The 19288-nt window shown below is 33.7% G+C and overlaps 1 protein-coding gene across 1 annotated transcript in view; it reads right to left on the bottom strand.

The window, feature by feature from the left end:
* LOC145256408 (lipoxygenase homology domain-containing protein 1-like) overlaps positions 1-19288 on the bottom strand; it is a 798046-nt gene that overhangs the window by 191768 nt on the left and 586990 nt on the right. The window contains exon 17 of the mRNA XM_080115275.1: positions 10265-10422. Coding sequence (XP_079971401.1) covers positions 10265-10422 — 158 coding nt within the window. The remainder of the gene's footprint in view (positions 1-10264; positions 10423-19288) is intronic.

Raw genomic sequence — 19288 nt, 5'->3', positions numbered from 1 at the left:
AACATCCATCGTGACGAGTATTGTATTGTATATATATATATATATATATATATATATATATATATATATATATATATATATTTAATATTTGTAACCCTATTTTTTTTTTGCATTTTATAATATACTTTTTTTTAAAGGGGAGAGCAGCATTATATATATATATATATATATATATATATATATATATATATATATATAATCTGATAAAACCCTCTCTCACTCATATCAGTATACACACACACACACACACACACACACACACACATATATATATATATATATATATATATATATATATACTAGCAAAAGTACACGTCGTTGACTGGGTTCAGAAACAGCCTACAGAAAATGGACTCTGATTTATTAAAGTATGATAGGTTATGAAAAGGATGGGTTGTAAAGAGATAGCTTCGAATTTGGGGGTATCAAAACCAAAGCAAAATATGATGAAAGTAAAAATAAAATAGATAAACCCCATAATTTATTATACCATACCTGTTCACACTGAAACACTTATCACAATATTCTGTGGATCTATATTAAAAAACCTTGTTAAACTTTGTGACATATTTCCATTCTATGGAGATCAGGCGCGAACGAACACCCCATAATTTTATTATACTATATTTCTTCAAACTGAAACATAATTATCAAAGTATACTTACGCAGATAGATATGAAAAGTCTTTATTAAAGTTTGTGCCTATTTCCATTCTATAGAAGCCAGGCGCGAACGCAGACCCCACAATTTTAATGAACCCCCGGTTCTGCCAGATCAAACATACCCATTCCTGTGTCTCGATACATCTTCTATCATTATATGTAATCAGTTTTTTAAAATAGTCAACCATATAGGAGCCTATTCGTGACCACACACACACACACACACACACACACACACACACACACACACACATTCAGCTTTATATATATATATATATATATATATATATATATATATATATATATAAATTGAAACTACATTGCCTATAGTACTTGGATAAGTATATTTCATTTTGATCAGAAGAGTATAACGTTATCATGGTGTTTCTGTTTGCTCTTTCCAACTAGGAAAAGGAAATATGACCTTTTACTTCATTTTATTTATAAATAAAGAATAAAATAAATAAAAGAATAAGCATAAAAATGCTAATAAGGGGTTCGGGGCTTGGCGTAGAAGTTCACGAGGGTTCCTCACTGAACACTGTGTGTGCTTTGAGAAAGTTAAAGACTTTCACCAAAAGTTATTTCAATAAATGTCACTTGACTTATATTCACTTTCATCCAATCAATGCTGCTCTCCCCTTAAAAAAAAGTATATTATAAAATGCAAAAAAAAAAAAAAAATAGGGATACAAATATTAATGTCGTATTATAGGCTAGGCACAAAAGGACACACGGTTCGTCATTCAATCCTAGTTAACACCCAGATTTTTGCTAGTCATGCTACAAGATGACTCCTCCCCATTCCATTTTTAAAATTATTAATGAACTTCACAATCTTTTCTGTAACCTCTTCCTTGCAACCTCTATCTCACAGAAGAGATGTTGCGAGTTTGTCTCTGATGTATCGTTATTTTCATGGAAAGTGTTCGACTGAGCTTCAATCTATGATCCCCCCTCGCAAAACTTTCACAAGAAACACTCGTCTAGCTGTAAACACTATCAATAATTCCCCCCACTCTTTATCTGTGCCTAAACCTAAACGTAGATTCCATGAACAAAGCTTTTTTATTAGAACTGCACGCCTGTGGAATTGTCTTCCGTTTTCCTGCTTTCCAGCTGACTACAATATGGTTGTCTTCAAGTCTAACGTAAATAAGTTCTTGATGAGCCGTTCCATATAAGTTATCAAATTTAGCAAATTTTCATTACTAATGATTATTATATTGTCCAATTTCTACTGTACATTCTTTAACCCTTATCCTCGAGTTGCCCTTTTGACCTTGATAATGAGTTGATACCTATGAAAAAAAAAAAAGAAAAAGTCCAATGTGAACAAGTTCTAATTGAATCGTCCCCCTAAGTAATCCAAGTTTCAAAATTCCCACTGTTTACTATGCTAAAATTACAATGACTAATGTATACCTATTAACCCTTATCCTTGAGTGGCCTCTGGGCCTTGATAAGTGGTGACACCCTTGTAAAAAAAAAAAAAAAAAAAAAAACCTAACCCTATTAGGTGCAATTAAATTTTGACTTGTCCACCATATTTTAATCATGAATGTCCAACAGTCTTTATTTTATGCTGTTCCATGATTAGCACACTTAGATATGATGTACAAATAGTCAATAACTCTGACATACTCCTCTCTTGGCACTGCTTTCATTTGGCTGTAATGGCCTTCTTCAATTCAGAAATATTTTCCGTTTCGTTCCGAAAATGATGTATTTGATAACTGGTACATATCTCAATCATCTGATCAACTATTGCAATGAAATGGTTACACATGGAGTAGACCAAAATAAGGATAAAATCAAAAACCCTGTAATAGTCATGTGAACTCCTCATCAAACCTCTATCTAAATGCTGCATTTGGCATCAGTTTGCTTTTTCAGAAAAGTTTCTTAGTCTTGACTTGTCAATCAGTGTTTTATACCATGCGATAATAAAACCGTAAACGGTCAGCGAAAGCCATTCCTACTATTGATACACGTGACATCTGACCAAAATCTGGAAGCAGCCACTTAAAGTCGATGTGACTACAGATTGACCGTTCCATGTTCAGAGAGCTTTCAAACAAACAATTCTCACAGATGCAGATTGTTTGCAAGTCAAACTCATTCTCTTTTCTGCTTTTTTCTTTCTTTGAAGTAAATTAATTGAAACTGAAATACTTGTGTTTTCCTTCTTTTTTTTTTTTTTTTTTTAAAAAGCTATCGATCTGATTCGCCCATTACATGCGTAGCCTTACAACTCTTCCAACTTGAAGGTTTTAACTTTAACTTTCGGAGGCCGATATCCCCACACAACATCAGAACATTGATTATCATAATGATATTTACAAATGTTTTAAATGTTCTCAGTTGTTATATAAAGAATTGCGTTCACACTTTTCGATCTGTTGGCTGGTGAGAAGTTGCCCAATGAATCCACGCGACTCAGAACAACGACTAAACTTCCTTCTTGACACACAATCGAAATCTGCCTATAACCATTAGCATCGACATGTGGGTTTATTTTCCTAAGAATTCAGCACAGGCTTCCTTTCAAATAATAATCATAATATGAACCCTACAAGTCTTACAAACCAATCCTTATGCCTATCTACATACTATGAACTTTTGGATAACATTCTCCTCTTATGAACTCATAATAAAATATTTTCCTTATCGATATAGTAACCTTTTTCTCGTCCAGATTTATGGACTCCATATAACATTTCCTGTCGTGACTCAAGGACTTTTAATATCAACTTTTTCCATCAAGACATGACGTCTTACTTACTAACACCTGTCGATTACTTGTTAAGTGAATATAATAAATAAAGTATAACATATATTTAGTTTTTGTCGCCAATTTACTTATGACTGAATTGACTTCTACTACATATAGTTGGTTTACAAACGCTGGTAATCAACCTTCTGCACTTTACTACAGACTGGTAATTCTCCTCTGCATTATAAGTTGTTTGAATTTGTGATAAACCAAGACATTGTTGATCACCTCAGCATAAGTAATCTACATAGCGACAAGCAATATGGATTTCATTCTGTGCTGACTGTGATATCTCATAGGATCAGTGAATATCTTGATGTGTATTTTCTAGACAATAACTCGAAATATTAAGAGTTGACTTTCTAATCTTACTAGCTATGGAATATTTAGCAACCTTTTTGCAACCATCAAAACCTTTCTCTCTGACAGGTTTATAAAAGTCGTTGTTGAAGTCTAAAACAATGCTGACGTGCCTCAGGCATCTATTCTAAATCTAACCTTCTTCCTCATATTAATATGTGATCTTCCAAATCATATTCTGAGATAATTTGTTGACATTTATGCAGACGACCTAACCTATAGCAGCACTATTAAGACAATTGGTAATCAGGATCATAATGACTTTTTCCTAAGCTGGAGCATGTGTTACAATAGGGGAAAGGGTAGCTTATTACTATTAGCACCTCCATGACCAAGCTTCTCTTCTTTTACCACCAATGCTCGGATTCTTGTTTTTCCCCAATTGAAATGAATGACTTTCTTTTTGAGGAAGCTCCATATTTTGGTAAGCTCCTAGAACTGAATTTCACTACCAGATTTAAAATGGAAGACATGTAATCTCTGGCTTGGGTTGTTGGAAAAACAGCTGAATCATTCTACTACTCCTATTTCTGATGCAATTCTCTACCTATATGAGAGTCAGATATGTTCTGATATTGAATACTACTGTGATGCCTTGGAGAGATACCACTTCAAGCTCCAATTTCAGGTTTCTTTTTGTAAGTTATTCACAGCAATAACCCATCTTAGGACTACAACTGAAAAACATTCCTTTCTTCCTTCATGTGCTTAGCGTCAGCTGGAATTTCCATGAACAGAGTTTCTTCCAAGAATCTTCTATATCAATTGGGGAATAGAAGAAAATATACTCTCAGGTATCTTTTCCTTTTTCTTCCTTTTTTATATGACTAATAGTTCAGCCCGTCTCTGCTCGGGCCCTATGTACTGTTCATAACTTTATGTATATATATATTAAAGAGTTTGACTCATGTCTAGGTAACCTACATCTAAAATTTCAAGTGTTTAGACCCAAAATTGGTGGAGAAGTTTGGTAGAATCTGCAAAGAGCAACTCTTTTAATTTTGGCCTCTTGGCAGCCAAATTTTTTCCCAAAAATCGATTAAAAAGCTTGGTGCATGTCTGAATACCCTTTATGTAAAATTTCAAATGTTTAGACCCAAAATTGGCTGAATAGTTTGCTAGAGACAGCAAAGGTCAAATTTTTTTAAAACTTTGACCACAATTTTACCCCCTTAACATTTATTGTTTTGAGCTCAAATCAAATTAAAAGGTTTGATCCATGTCAAAGTAACCTACATCCAAAATTTCAAGTGTTTAGACCCAAACTTGGCGGAGAAGTTTGGTAGAGTGTTCAAAGGTCAAATCGTTGAACTTTGACCCCTTGACAGCCAAATTTCTGGTCGAAAGCCGATTAAAAAGATTTTCCCAAATCTCAATACCCTTATGTTAAATCTCCAGTCTGTCGACTGAAAATTGACAGAGTAGTTTGGTATGGAAATGCACACACACACACACACACACACACACACACACACACACACACACACACACACACACACACACACGCACACGCACACAGACAATTTCACTTTTATAGATATAGATCTATAACATCTATAACTAGCAGACACGGGTACCGGCATTGCCCAGTTGAAATATGACTCAAAGCCAGAACAGATTTGGTAAATGACCCACCCTTTCTGAAACCAAATTAAACTACAGTTGCTAGTCGGGACGCTTTCAGAATCAAAGGCACGTAATGACAGTGGAAATTTTGTATGCTACAGGTGCAGTGGTCCCATCCACATGACGAAAGACTGTTTACAGAATCATCAAAAGAGACTGGATGGTCAAGTGTGCAAGGTTTGTCGTGAGATACATTGTTTCAGTTGCAGTCACCATGGACGTGTATCATTACAGTGCCAGGAAAGGGATTAGCATTAATCTCCTCCCCAAGCAACTAAAGACTAAGAAACTCTCATTCATGAAAGTACATGTAGATGGACACGAGTGATCGATTCCGGGTGCTTCCAGATGTTGATGAATAAAGTTGGTCAAATTCTGGCTATCGAGAGAAAGGCTTTAGTTGTAGATAAACAGCTGTTGGGCTTTGAACTACTATTGGAGATTGATGCAATCAGGATAAGCATAAGATTTTATCGTGACATATGATCGCAGTGATAAAGTGACAGGGTGCAAGAATATGCAGTACCTTCTCATGCCAGAGATGCCTATGAGATTGAGCTCTTAGAGTGGCAATGGAATGAATAGTTGTTGTCATATCCAGAAGAACTTAGTCCACTCAAGGGGTTAATTCCTTCATAGCGGTCGTGTAGAAACAGAAACAGAAAGTGTGTCCAATGCTTGACTGCGAATTGAATGGTTTTGTAGATGTTTTCACTGTCAATGCAGAAACTGAGAGAGTGGTCACTTCTGAATCTGCGAAATGCATTTTTTCAAACTCATATCAACAAGGCACTATGTCCAAATGATAATTTTTAGGGGCCAGTGCTTCTGTTTTACATGGTTGGAATGTGGGCTGAATGTGGCGCCACTGATTATGAAGTCCATTATAGACGTTATTGTATCTCAAAACAAGCATATTTTGATGGCATTTTCGTTGATGAAAACATAGTTTCTGCATTGTACTTACAACAACATTTTTTGGATTATGGGTTGGTTTTCAAGGATTTAGTTCGACTGAGAGACGGAACCAAAGTTCTTGGCTTGCAGGTCAAGAATAATAATGGCAATCTACGATGAAAATAAGGAAGTCAAATTTCAGAAATCCCTCGTGGATTAACCTATTGGCATATATTTTCTCTCTGTGGCAAACTTGTAGATTACATTCGTGTATGGATGGCTTAGGGTGGCAGTTGCATTTATTAACCGCCTGGCAACTGCAGTAACAAATAGTTTCTCTGTGTCACATATTAGCAGACACTCTGAGCAGAGTAAAAAGCAGATCCTGTTGGAGGAAACTGGTGTATAGACGGTAAAAAATTACAGCCTGGGTGGATGCAAGCTGCATAGACATAGGAGTGGCATTAGAAGTGAATGGGACTGTCATTGAGGATGCATGTTGATTAATGATGCTCAGCACATCAATCTAGCTAAGCATGAAGAATAACTGGCAACGGACATAAACCACAATAATAGGAATTTTCTTACTCTCATCAATTGTGGTTCTTCTAAATTTGCAATATGGCGACCACTGCACCAACAAGATGCGACCACTGTTATCTGTCAGTTGGAGAATATTTTACTTGAGGGAGGCCCGCCGATGGAAATACAGACTGACAATAACATCACAACCGCATTCACTAACAAAGACTTTAGTGAATTTGTAAAGAACTGAAATGTGCATTTGAGGGTTTTTCTATGCCTACTCATTAAGTGGAAATGGAATTGTAAAATGATGCCATAGGACCATTAAGACCAGAAAGAATTTTACAATATTGGAGGTGGTCTACTGGTACAACGTCAGGATGACATTTCATCGTCCACTGCGCTGGCTGACACACTACATAGATACTATGTTCAAATAAAGGGCATTGAGGCTAACTCTCTGTCTGAACCAGAGATGACAGGGGGAATTATAAAAAAGGAGGCGTAGTAGTTTGGGTTAAAAACCCACGTGGCAGGTGCATGACAAAATACATAACAGATTATGTTACTGAAGCGATTAGCCTGCAATCTATGAAAATTGATGAGGTGTCACATTAAAGACCTCCAATCATCAATGCAGCCGCAATTATAATCGTGTTATAAAGGCGATTCTGAGAATAGTGAGTATTTAATCTATCTGAATTCAAATCTGCAAAACAGTGATTCCAATGTCAATAGTCTCCCAACTGATAGAGTAGCTATTGAAACTGGGTCCACGGGCCAGATTACGCATAAGGGTGAAGCCTGTGTCATTCCTTTTTGAAGAAGTACCCAACAAAGATGAATACTACCTCCGTGCCCTGATTGTGATAATGAGATCAAGAGGGAATGTAGGGAAAGCATAACTTACCGGGATAGTGTGTGTGTGTGTGTGTGTGTGTGTGTGTGTGCGTGTGTGTTTTAAGGTTTGGTTGCTTGAAAAAAAAAAGAGGAAAAAAATGGTGACCTGCAGTTACTTTTATACTTAATGAGTATCATGAATGAGAGATTGTGATCTCTCGTCATCTCTATGCAAATGAGACTACACCAGATGCATAAAAGGAACCGTGGAGAGCACAGGAGTTTGAGTTCGAATAAGGCGTGTTACTGAGACAGACATGTGCAGCAGACTATTGTAAATGATTAGGAAAACTGATAAAGATAAAAAAATTTATCGAAATTGACTTTCAAACTAGATTATGTTTACTGGTAGAGACTGCCTATCTTTACAAATGTTATCGTCGTTTCCCAGTGTTCACTGCCATTTAAGGCCATGAGCAGTATCGACCTCTATTGGAGTCTTCTGAAATTAAACTATTTGTCTTCAATGGCATTTTCAGATGGTTAGTTGCATTTACAACTACTGGCAATTGTCAATCATGTGATGTTAATTCTAAAATGAAATTGCTAATCTTCAATTGTTGGCCACTGTCATCCAGTGGTGTGAACTATCACCTAATGAGAGATACTGGCGGTTATGAGGTTGATTGATGGCAACTGTGATTAGTGCTTCTTCAAGATCGTTACTGTCATTTCATAACCAGTGCAGACATTAGCAAACACTGGCAGACAAATCAACTGTCTTCAATTGTCAGACATGGTCATCCAGTAGTAGGCACTGTCATCCATTAGCGGGCACTGTTGATCACTGACAGTAGTAACTGGTGGTCAGTACTCTTTTAAGGTCGTTACTGTCATTTCATATGAGGTGGCGGGCACTGGAGGCACTGGTGGTTACTGCTGTTTTGAGGTGTTCAATTGTAGGTATTGACGTTTACTTGCAGTGTCTGGTGAGCATTGGCTGCCTTAAAACTGTCAGTCACTGGTGTTAACTTTCAGTCAAAGGTGGCCATGACTAATGTCATGTTTTGCTCCAAACCTGAACAAAGCAACAAGCACCCTATTCTTTATTCTATGCATTCATAATTTGCTGCGTTGGTGTAGATATGGTTTTGTACTTATGCAAAATATGGACGGGTTATTTTTTAGATATGATGTTCAAGTTAAATTTAAGTTTATACAGTATTATTTGTTTATTAAAATGTTAGCACCCTTCTAAAATCAAAAATGGTGCTAATAACTGTTAAAGTAAAAGTTTATTCAATTTATGTTCTCCTAATAGTTTGATATAGCGTTGATTGTATCGCATGGACTAAACAACTAGCCAATCACATTAAGGTATTTCAAAATCACGTAATGCGTTTCATTATGAGACATTGCCCGATCGAAAAAAAACAAAACAAAAAAAAAAACAAAACAAGATATCCACTCTCCGTCAAACTACTTCCCTACCCCCTCTATTTTGTAAAATTAAAAATAAAACCCTTAAACTTTTTGTCCATGTCAAACGATTAACCACTGGTCTGTCAAAGTTATGCTTTGAGGATATGTCAAAAGGCAAGAGAAGCAGAGGAAAGCAAAGAAAAGATGGAGAGAAAATGTTTTTGATGGGACATCTCTCAACACGTGAGCGTATATCAACCAACTTGCCCTGGATCAGAAAGAATGGTGCAAAATAAGTCACGTGGGTTTGCAATCCAGACCAAATGGAAAATGAGACTTATGATAGGTGAAAGTGCAGAATAGTTAAACAAAAAAGCTGTCACCTTAAAAACAGATGTATAAATAAAAACGTTATCATTTTAACACGTTTCATATTCTGTTGCATTTTCTGTCACATCTATTTGAATGTTTGTGTAAAATTTGTGACAAACGATGAAGGTGAAAATGGTGACGGGACAGCGACAATGAATAAGATTTTTTTGGAGGAAATGTCAGTTATGATATCCGATTTCTTCATTGAGGCAGAAGTAAGCGTACGAAGGTAGATATTATTTTAGCTTTCGTTATCCTAATGTTGTTTTCTTGGATGACGCCATGTTGTTTAATTCACGATAATTGCGTGAAATTTTCTTAATCCTAAATCTGATACACGAATGTAAACAGCTATCAAATTGACTGGATAAATTGTGAAAGGAGGATTCACATTTCCATAAAGTATTTGTAATAGGGGTATGTTAAATATACAGAATAAGAAAGTAAACATTGTCACATGCATTGAAAGTTCCTGGTGACGTCTGGGAGAGTAAAATCAAAGAGTGAGAGGTAAAAGATGATGATTGATTATGTATTCTGCTACTACTTGTATAACTTGTTTGTGAGAGTGACTTTATAATTATTAAGGATTTACAACATTGAATGAAATTGACTGATAATATTTGGATAATCTGAATTAGGTATTGGCGGGTAATCTGACCATATTAAATTTATACGTGACATCTGTGTTTATATTGTATATAATGTTTTTTCCTAGACAGGAAAAATCGTCTCTATTTTATAGAGAATAGAGATAATACATGGCTAGATGCAAGGAACTTACCGGTTACATAGAAAGATGTAAGGTTGGTGTTGAGTGTTACTTTCCGTGATTATCACTTTATTAAGATACCAACCACTTCCGGGAGATTTGCTTTCATGGCCGATCCTAATCTTTTTGATTTCCATTATTGTCACAGCTTCTATGACAAATTCATCCATCTTGAAAAAAACAAAAAAAAGCAAAAAAAACAACAATGTTTTGTGAATTAGTACGTAGGGTTATCAGGTTTTTATCTGTTTGTTAATTGTTTTACGATTCACATTACGTTAAAAAATAAGTAGGTTCAACAACACTTTTTAAGGTCATGTCAAGCTGACCTAATGGATAGTGTACTTGACTCAATGTCTCTAAGTTTTCATTTCGATCTTAGTTAGAGCATTTTTTTTTTACTTACAAGAAAAAACGCAATACTTACATGTACATGTCTCAATTTCTTTTCATTTTTTTTTAAAAGGAATTTAACGTTACAATTAATGCCGGGTACATCTTTTAGTTGTTTTTATAAAGTTAGGCATGCTTATTTGTTTATAGATTTCTATGTATAACATTTAATTCTAAACTAATTAACTGATCATTATCAAGTTTGAGACACAACTGCTAGTGGATAATGTGGATTATAAATTAATTTAATTTTATACAAAAGGATAAAAAGGGGCTGAAAAACTTTCAGGAAAGTTCAGATGATTCTGATTTATGTGAAACTTTAACAATACACATTAGACATTAAGTAAGACATATTTCTCAGATTTCAGTTTCTTCGAAGTATTTTATCAACGTAAAACTTGGAAGAGTACTTCACTTAAATAACTTCAATTTGGAAAGTAATAATTTGACCGTGCTCAACTTTTGACACGTGCTATTCGAAGGTTAGTACTGTATAAAAATCATATACATTTTTCATTCGTGTCACTATCTAAATGCCAGACCCTGGACTTATTGAGTGATATGTCATATACAGGGAAGTATATGTATGTATTTATATATTTGTATGTAGTCATAAACTTATAAACTGATCATTATGAACATTAGAACACAGCTGTTAAGCGGAAAGAGTTGTAATGTGGGTTAAACTTATTTTTACTCAAAGGGATTGAAGGCCTTTTTGAAAATTCGGATACCTCTACTTTTTGTGAAATTTAAATCTACTATTATATAAAAGGAACTTTGTGTGTGTGAATTTGTTCCCTAGTTGGGCCGGTTTTTACAGAATTTCACACGAAGGTACTTTATGTGCCTGGCAGTGTTCTTAGATAGGTTTTGTATTGGAATGTCTTCGATAATTATCAATAATCGAAATAATCTGATGAAAGAAGGAACAGGCGATTTGGATCAAAATTAACACTTTACACAGCCTAAAATCAGAAATGCATTTGAGAAGTTTTATTACCACACAAGCCGAAAGGCCCAACATATAAAATCATCTCTGCACAAGCAGTAAGGCCAAGCATATAAAATCAACAGCAGGTTCTTTGATATAGCAGAAGTGTGTTTGAAATAATTTTTTTTAGTTAGAGCACAATTGAACCATGATACTTGACTTTTACATTTTAAACTTTAATTCAAGTCATTATATGTAAAAATAATTTTATAAAATCAACAATAGGTTCTCTACAGTGCAATGTAGACTACAATGTATTGTGGACTAAGTCACTGCGGGGGGGGGCATGTGGAACTTCCTCCCGGTGCACTGCGATGTGTCCCCAACTAGACCAAATAATCAATTGATTTGATTGAAAAATGGGCGATTTGACCGATTTTGATAACAATAAAAATATGAGAGTGTGAGACATTCGGTGATCATCATTCAACCCCAGAAGCATCGAATCTCCCTGCTAGTTATAAACACTTGGCATCAATTAACAAATATTCCACAATTTAAATTTCTGTGGAAAGTTTTAATGAGTTTTAAATAGCATAATATAAGCATAACTTACCATTCAAAAATTCAAATATTTCAGATTTGCATTAAATTTAATCCATAGTCATTAGACAAAAATTAAGCAAAGTTGCCTAAATTTCAATTTCTTCTTAAAACTCGTTAAGCTTAAGACTTAAATTTTAGACATTTTTTAGCATAAAAATCATATAATGAATTTTTATCAACATTGGAATAAGGATTCCAGACATAAGGTTTAATATCATTATATGTTGATTTTAATTTTCGTAAGAGGACATAAAAGTGGTGCAAAATAGTTCAGGAATTAATTTTACCCTCTCAGGTGTTGGTATTCTTTTCATTTTATGTCCCTTTTTTTACCCTCCCAGGTGTTGGTATTCTTTTAGTTTTATGTATTAGATTGAAAAAGAAGATAACAAGCTGTGATGCAAGTTTTGACCTTTTATTTGGTTAGCTGCAACGCAAAACATAATCTAACAGCACATGTGTTAATCGAATAATACAAACTTCATTCTAAAAATTCAGGAGATTAAAATTTAGAAGAATGGATTTAAATTGGTGCAAATAATGTCATTTAATAAAGACTTTTAATAGGAAATCAAAATATTAAAAATATGCTTCAATCTTTGATTTAATTGTTTCAACCAAAAAGCCATATTGTCACTTGTCACCACCGTCAAAAAAGGGAAGAGTCTATCAGGTATGTGTACACAGTATGGTGGTGCATATAAGCGAAACCTGGACAGTGAGAGTTGAGGACATATGTTTCATGGAGAGAAATGATATGAAAATGATGATAGATGTGTAATGTGAATCTTAAAGGCAAGGTTAGATCTGATGACGTCAGAGGAAGATTAAGGTTGGACAATATAAGGAGATTGCAGGACAGGCGATTTCAATGGCATGGCCATGTTGAAAAGATTGATGTGATGTTGAAAAAATTGATGTGATGTTGAAAAAATTGATGTGATGTTGAAGAGGAGTTGAGGTAGCAGGGTCAATTGGCTAAGGAAGGTCAAGGAAAGCATGGAAGAAATGGATAAGAATTGACTAATAAATACCTAATCAGAGATAGGTTTGTTTGAAAGCCAATTTCAAAAAGCCATTCAACGCATGACAGCATGTAAAACATGTTAAACTGATATGTGTGTGTGTGTGTGTGTGTGTGTGTGTGTGTGTGTGTGTGTGTGTGTGAATTTGTTCCCTACAAACTTGATAACGGCTGGGTCGATTTTTACAGAATTTCACACGAAGGTACTTTATATGCCTGACAGTGTTCTTAAATAGGTTTTGTATCGGAATGTCTTCGATAATTATCAATAATCGAAATAATCTAATGAAAGAAAGAACAGACGATTTTGACCAAAATTAACACCTTACACAGCCTAACATCACAAGTGCATTTGAGAAGTGTTATTACTGATCGATGTCTCCGTTCAGTTTCGAAGACAAAGGATACTCCCTGTATGGGCAGCTGCGCGTGTAATTGTGTGGCAAGGGTTAATGACGACGATTTTTGATTTGTTTTCGCCCTTTGGATGCACAATGCTTTTTATTGCTTTTTTTTTAATATTGAAATGTCAATTTTCTGCTAAATAGATGGCTTAAAAAGATTAGAAGTAAAAAAAAAAAGAAGCAAACTTGTAAGTTTATTTTTTCTGTTGACCACAGTTTGTGGACACCATTACAAAAGTGTATCTCTTCTAAGTTTTGATTCCATTTCTTCCAGTGTTTGGTTCTAGCCATTTCTTTATGTAGGGAGAGGAGGGGATAAATTTCTAACCACCCATGCAATACATGACCTAGCTCTTCATTTTATGACGGTGCATACTGACACAACCTAACAGAGCGATTGAACCCTAACCCAATACAAACTATAACACATTAAAATAATGAGTATCGCTCCAACTTATCAAATTTATATAAAACTAGTTGTACCTAGTCAGCGTTGCTCAGGACTTTTTTGTTTTCATGTTTGTTTCATTTTCCTTCTTTTCTATTACTTGGAAATTTTATTTTTTTTGTTTTTACCAAATTATTATTTTTTATTAAAAATAATAATTTGGTAAAAACAAATTTAAAAACAGATTTAAACAGTCAAATTTAATTATTATGGTATCAGTTGGTTATTAAATTATTAATGAACCAAATTACTAAAGCGAATCTTGTTAAGGTAATATTGTTGTAAGTTCTATTCGGAAAACTATTGAAAAATTCAAAAAGTTTCAATCTTCTAACGCACAAGGATTTGATAAGATTTTCAGATTTAGAAATGACTTTCTATTCAACAGTTCAAATTTCAAAACTTTTCTAATTTCTAAAGGTCATAAAATAATTTATTATTTTTTCAACTAGTTTTGGTACTTCAAGCTATTAGATATTTCATTTCATTAATCGATTAATAGTAAATAAAAAGAAATAATAATATGTAAGTCACATACAGGTGATAAACACACACACACACACACACACACACACACACACACACACACACACACACACACACACACACACACACACACACACACACGAGAAGTGGCCACACAATTTTCTATATTAAATTTCTCTTGGTCTGTCTGTTTGTCTGTGTATTCGTTCCACCATTTCTCGGAAACTACCAAGCCGATCTGGCTGAAATTTTGTATGGTACTTTGTTATGATACGGCGTAGCGAATCATTCGATGCATAGTTAGGAATTAATATGGATTAGTCGCCACATTGCCAAATTTACTTTAGAAGTTTGGCATAAAGCACTCATTCTAAGTCAACGGGTTATAACTTTTGCCCATTTTTAATGAGATAAAAAGTCTAGTTTTAATAGTTTTACTGAGTATTCAATTTTCATTTATTTGTTTATTCATTTTGTTTCTACTTTCAAATACGGTGTATATATATATATATATATATATATATATATATATATATATATATATATATATGAGCAAACAGTTAATAAAATATGTTAAAAAATATTATATAAAAAAATGTTATATATATATATATATATATATATATATATATATATATATAATTATTTATCTTCCACCAGACTATCCATTCACATGTAATCACCTTTTTCTTCACCATATTCTCTCTGCTTCACTTTTTTGTTATCAAGTAAGATCTTTGACTTACTTGTTGTTTCATCAAATACTTTTGCATGCAAAATCCGATCCCGCATTTTGCTAATTCCTACCCTCTGATGAGAAGGAAAGTATTTCTTCGAAACTCCGCGGATTAAGGACTATCCACTTATCTAGTGTTTCCTTTTCAGATTAAATATGTTTTTAACTCATTTCAAAGTGTTTTTTAACATGTTTTATTAACTGTTTGCTCGTATATATATATATATATATATATATATATATATATATATATATATATATATATATATATATATATATAAAGAGAGAGAGAGAGAGAGAGAGAGAGAGAGGGGGGATTCATTTCTGATGTAATTAACTGATTATTATAAATTTTGAAACACCGCTACTAGAGGGAAGGGGTCAAACTGTGGGCTATAGTTAGTTAAATTTACTTTTACGCAAAGGGGGCAAAAAGAACATAGACGCCCTTTGTAAAAATTCAGATAGTTTCGATTTTTGTAAAATAATGATTATTGTCCAAATTTCAGTTTCTTTTGAGTATTTTAAAAAGATTTAAGATGCACAATATCCTCCCCATTTTATCGCGTAAATACATCAGATTTTTATAGAATTGGATTTATAGTTATTAGACATTAATTAAGCAAGATTCCCTGAATTTCAATTTTTTATAGAGATCTATGAAGCACTTAAATTTTAACCTTAAAATTTAGACATTTTCTACAATCAAAATAATGTAATGGATTTTGATAAGAATTAGAATAAGGATTTGATGTGGACTCATGGTTGGGACCATGGAAGAAAAACATGGAAGACGGATTAGGTGTAAGAAACCAAAAATTACAAGGATAGGATAAAGGGTAATATCTGGTGGTGTCCATTATGGGTAGTCGTACGCGCGTACTCATACTTCTACTGATTCTACAGTATTACGATACTGCCCCCCTTCCTGTGAGTGTTATCTTACATCATAATCTAGTGCTGGAAGAGTCCATGATGCAGGTAATTTCGGTCTCACAATAGGATTCTAGGCATATGTTTTAGTATCATTATATATTGATATTTATCTTTGTAAATCGTGCAAAACTCTTCTGTGTAGGATATAATATAAATGAGATGTCTCTGGGAATGCAATCTATATATCTATAAAAGTGAACGTGTCTGTGTGTCTGTGTACATTTCCCTACGCAATAACTGTCAATTTTAAGTCTACAAACTCGAAATGTGATATACAGGGTACTGAGATTTGGGAAAATCTATGTGATCGGTTATCGGCCAGAAATTTGGCTGTTAAGGGCTCAAAGTTCAACGATTTGACCTTTGAGAACTCTACCAAACTCCTCCGAAAATCTTGGGTCTAAACAAAATTTTAGATATAGGTTCCTTGGACATGGATCTAACTTAATAACCTGATTTGAGCACAAAACAATAAATTTTAAGGGGTCATAATAGGAGTCAAAACTAAAAAAGTTGACCTTTTTTTTTTTTTTTTTTTTGCTCAGCATACACCTCCAAACACCCGGGCAACGTCGGGCACCCATGCTAGTTGAAAATAAAAATAATCCTATAACAATTGTCTTGCGTCAAATCTTATGAGAACTCCAATGTTGGTATTGTCTTAGAGATTGTTGCAATGTTAGTATTGTCTTAAAGATTGTTGAAATAATATTATTAAAAGTGTGTGTCATAAACATCAAAGACAACGTCTTACTTTATTTTATTTATAACTTGAGAATTCAAAATTATAAAAATAAGAACAAAAATGGTAATATGGTGTTCAGAACTGGGAGTAAGAATACACAACTTACCTATTCCCTGCTTATTCCCGGGCAACACCATGCTTGCAACTCATAAGATAATACTTTATCTGAGAATTTCAATATTTCGATTTGAATAAGTTATTTAATAAAAGAGGATATCTCTACAATCTATATCTAAGGCTAATTTCATGTTTGCATGTACGTTATCACCTTTCACATACATTTAATAAAATAAATTCTCTAAGATGTAGTGATTAATCTGATGTCGCTAAGGTAAAAGTTTCCGACTTTACTCATTTTTAAATGAATTTTTCCAAAATTAAATGATGTCATCTGTTCGACTAAACAGTAGAATTTTAAATAAGTGAAATTTCAATAAGTGAAATTTGTTTTAGAGCCTGGAAAATATTTAACTCACAATTATTTTTTTATAGTAAAAGGCCAAAGAATATTTAATCAATTAGAATAAAATTGCTACAATTTTAAATAAATAAACGCATTCGTTTTATTTATATAAAGGATATTTAGTAGACAATTAATTTTACAGAAGAAAGAAATCATTTTTTCTTAATAGTATTAACCATGACAGATATTTATTAGCTTGAAAAAGTTTATTATTAATCGTAAATTATAAAGATTGATGTAGAAAGCACCACAGAATTTCCATGTGGTCTCGTTAATAAAATTAATTTCAATAAGAAATGCATAGCTCACACTCGTTAATGTATTTATGAAAATTGCATGCAGTTCTTAACTTGACAGCAGAAAGGCATAAAGAAGCGGATCCAAAAAAAATATGCAAGGATTAAATGAAATTTTAAGTTACGTAAAAAGAAAACCTTTTGGGGAATTAATTTTAAGTGCAAACTTCTTTGCTGACCTGATTTTATTTTCTGTGATTATTAATAATAATTTTACACACAGAGAGAACACACACACACACACACACACACACACACACACACACACACACACACACACACACACACACACACACCAACGAAATAGGGAGATGGGGTAGATGCTGATAATATATCCAATTAGACCATATGAACAAATTAATATTACCATATGTTTAGGAAATCATTCCGATGCCAATAGCCAGACTAACAAAAATCCCTTGACAGCGATTTATGAAAATATTCCAAACTGCTTAAAAGAAGAAATTATTTCCCCGAGACGTTAAAATGGAGAAACAGACTTTTGTCAATTTTATCACAAAACTTATTGTTACAGCAAGTTTTGTTACATTTTTCATGCAACTTCTAAAACCAAGCTTTTCTCCTTCCATTACGAATATCTAGATCCTTGTTTTCCCCCAGTTGAAATAAATGACTCTCACCTTATAGAAGCTTCTTAATTTGATCAGCTCTTATAGATATATATTATTAGAACAGACTTTCACTTAAGACCTTAAATGGAAGGCTTACATCCAATATTTTGCTGAAGTCACTGGGAAAATATTTACATCATTCTACTGCTCCAGAAAGTACCTGGCTCCTGATGCAATACTCTACCTATATAAGATATCCTATATATGAATAACAAAAAAAAACTTATAGCTCTTAAAAATATCGCTAAGGTAGCGGAAAAAATAAAAATAGCAGCACTTTGAAGCTGTTAATACTGCTAAAAAAAAAAAAAATGCCAACACCACATCTATAATATAAATCTCAATATCTGTTTAAATGTATGTATGTATGTATGTAATTTTGTCTGCCTAAAACTTTCGACAAAGGCAACGGATTTTCACGAGATTGGTATCATTTTGAAGAGCGATCCTTCGAACGACAAATATCGAAAAATTGGCTAAAAACATTAATTCCTTCACCCTCAACTGGGCACTTATCTACAGGGAAGGGTCGCTTTTTTCGGCGATATTTTTCGAAAGTCATCGCCTCTTTTCGATTGTCTAGCCTTAATTTAAACCTACATTACTTCCGGTTTGGCGATGGGCGCAACAGCAAAGACGTCACGTTTTTTTCACGGTCTTTTTCTCCTTCACGGTTTGTGCATTGATATTCCTATTAAAACCCCGTCTTTCTATTGGTATTTATTTGCTTCCCTACGAAAGCAAAATGTAACACAAGGTCGTTTTTAATGAGGGTGAACCCTTTTTTCGATTTATTTAAAAAGAAAATACAACTTTGTTATATATGAGTCGTGGAATTGCATTCATTTGCAAAAGATCTAGCTAATTTGCATATTCGTTTAAAATTCGTTTTAATTAATTCCCTATTAGTTTTTTTCGGTTTTCTTATAG

Source organism: Euprymna scolopes, chromosome 32, assembly GCF_053919585.1.
Source record: "Euprymna scolopes isolate OS-2025 chromosome 32, ASM5391958v1, whole genome shotgun sequence".
In the NCBI taxonomy this organism is placed as follows: domain Eukaryota; kingdom Metazoa; phylum Mollusca; class Cephalopoda; order Sepiida; family Sepiolidae; genus Euprymna; species Euprymna scolopes.
This window is presented reverse-complemented; position numbering and strand designations above follow the sequence as displayed.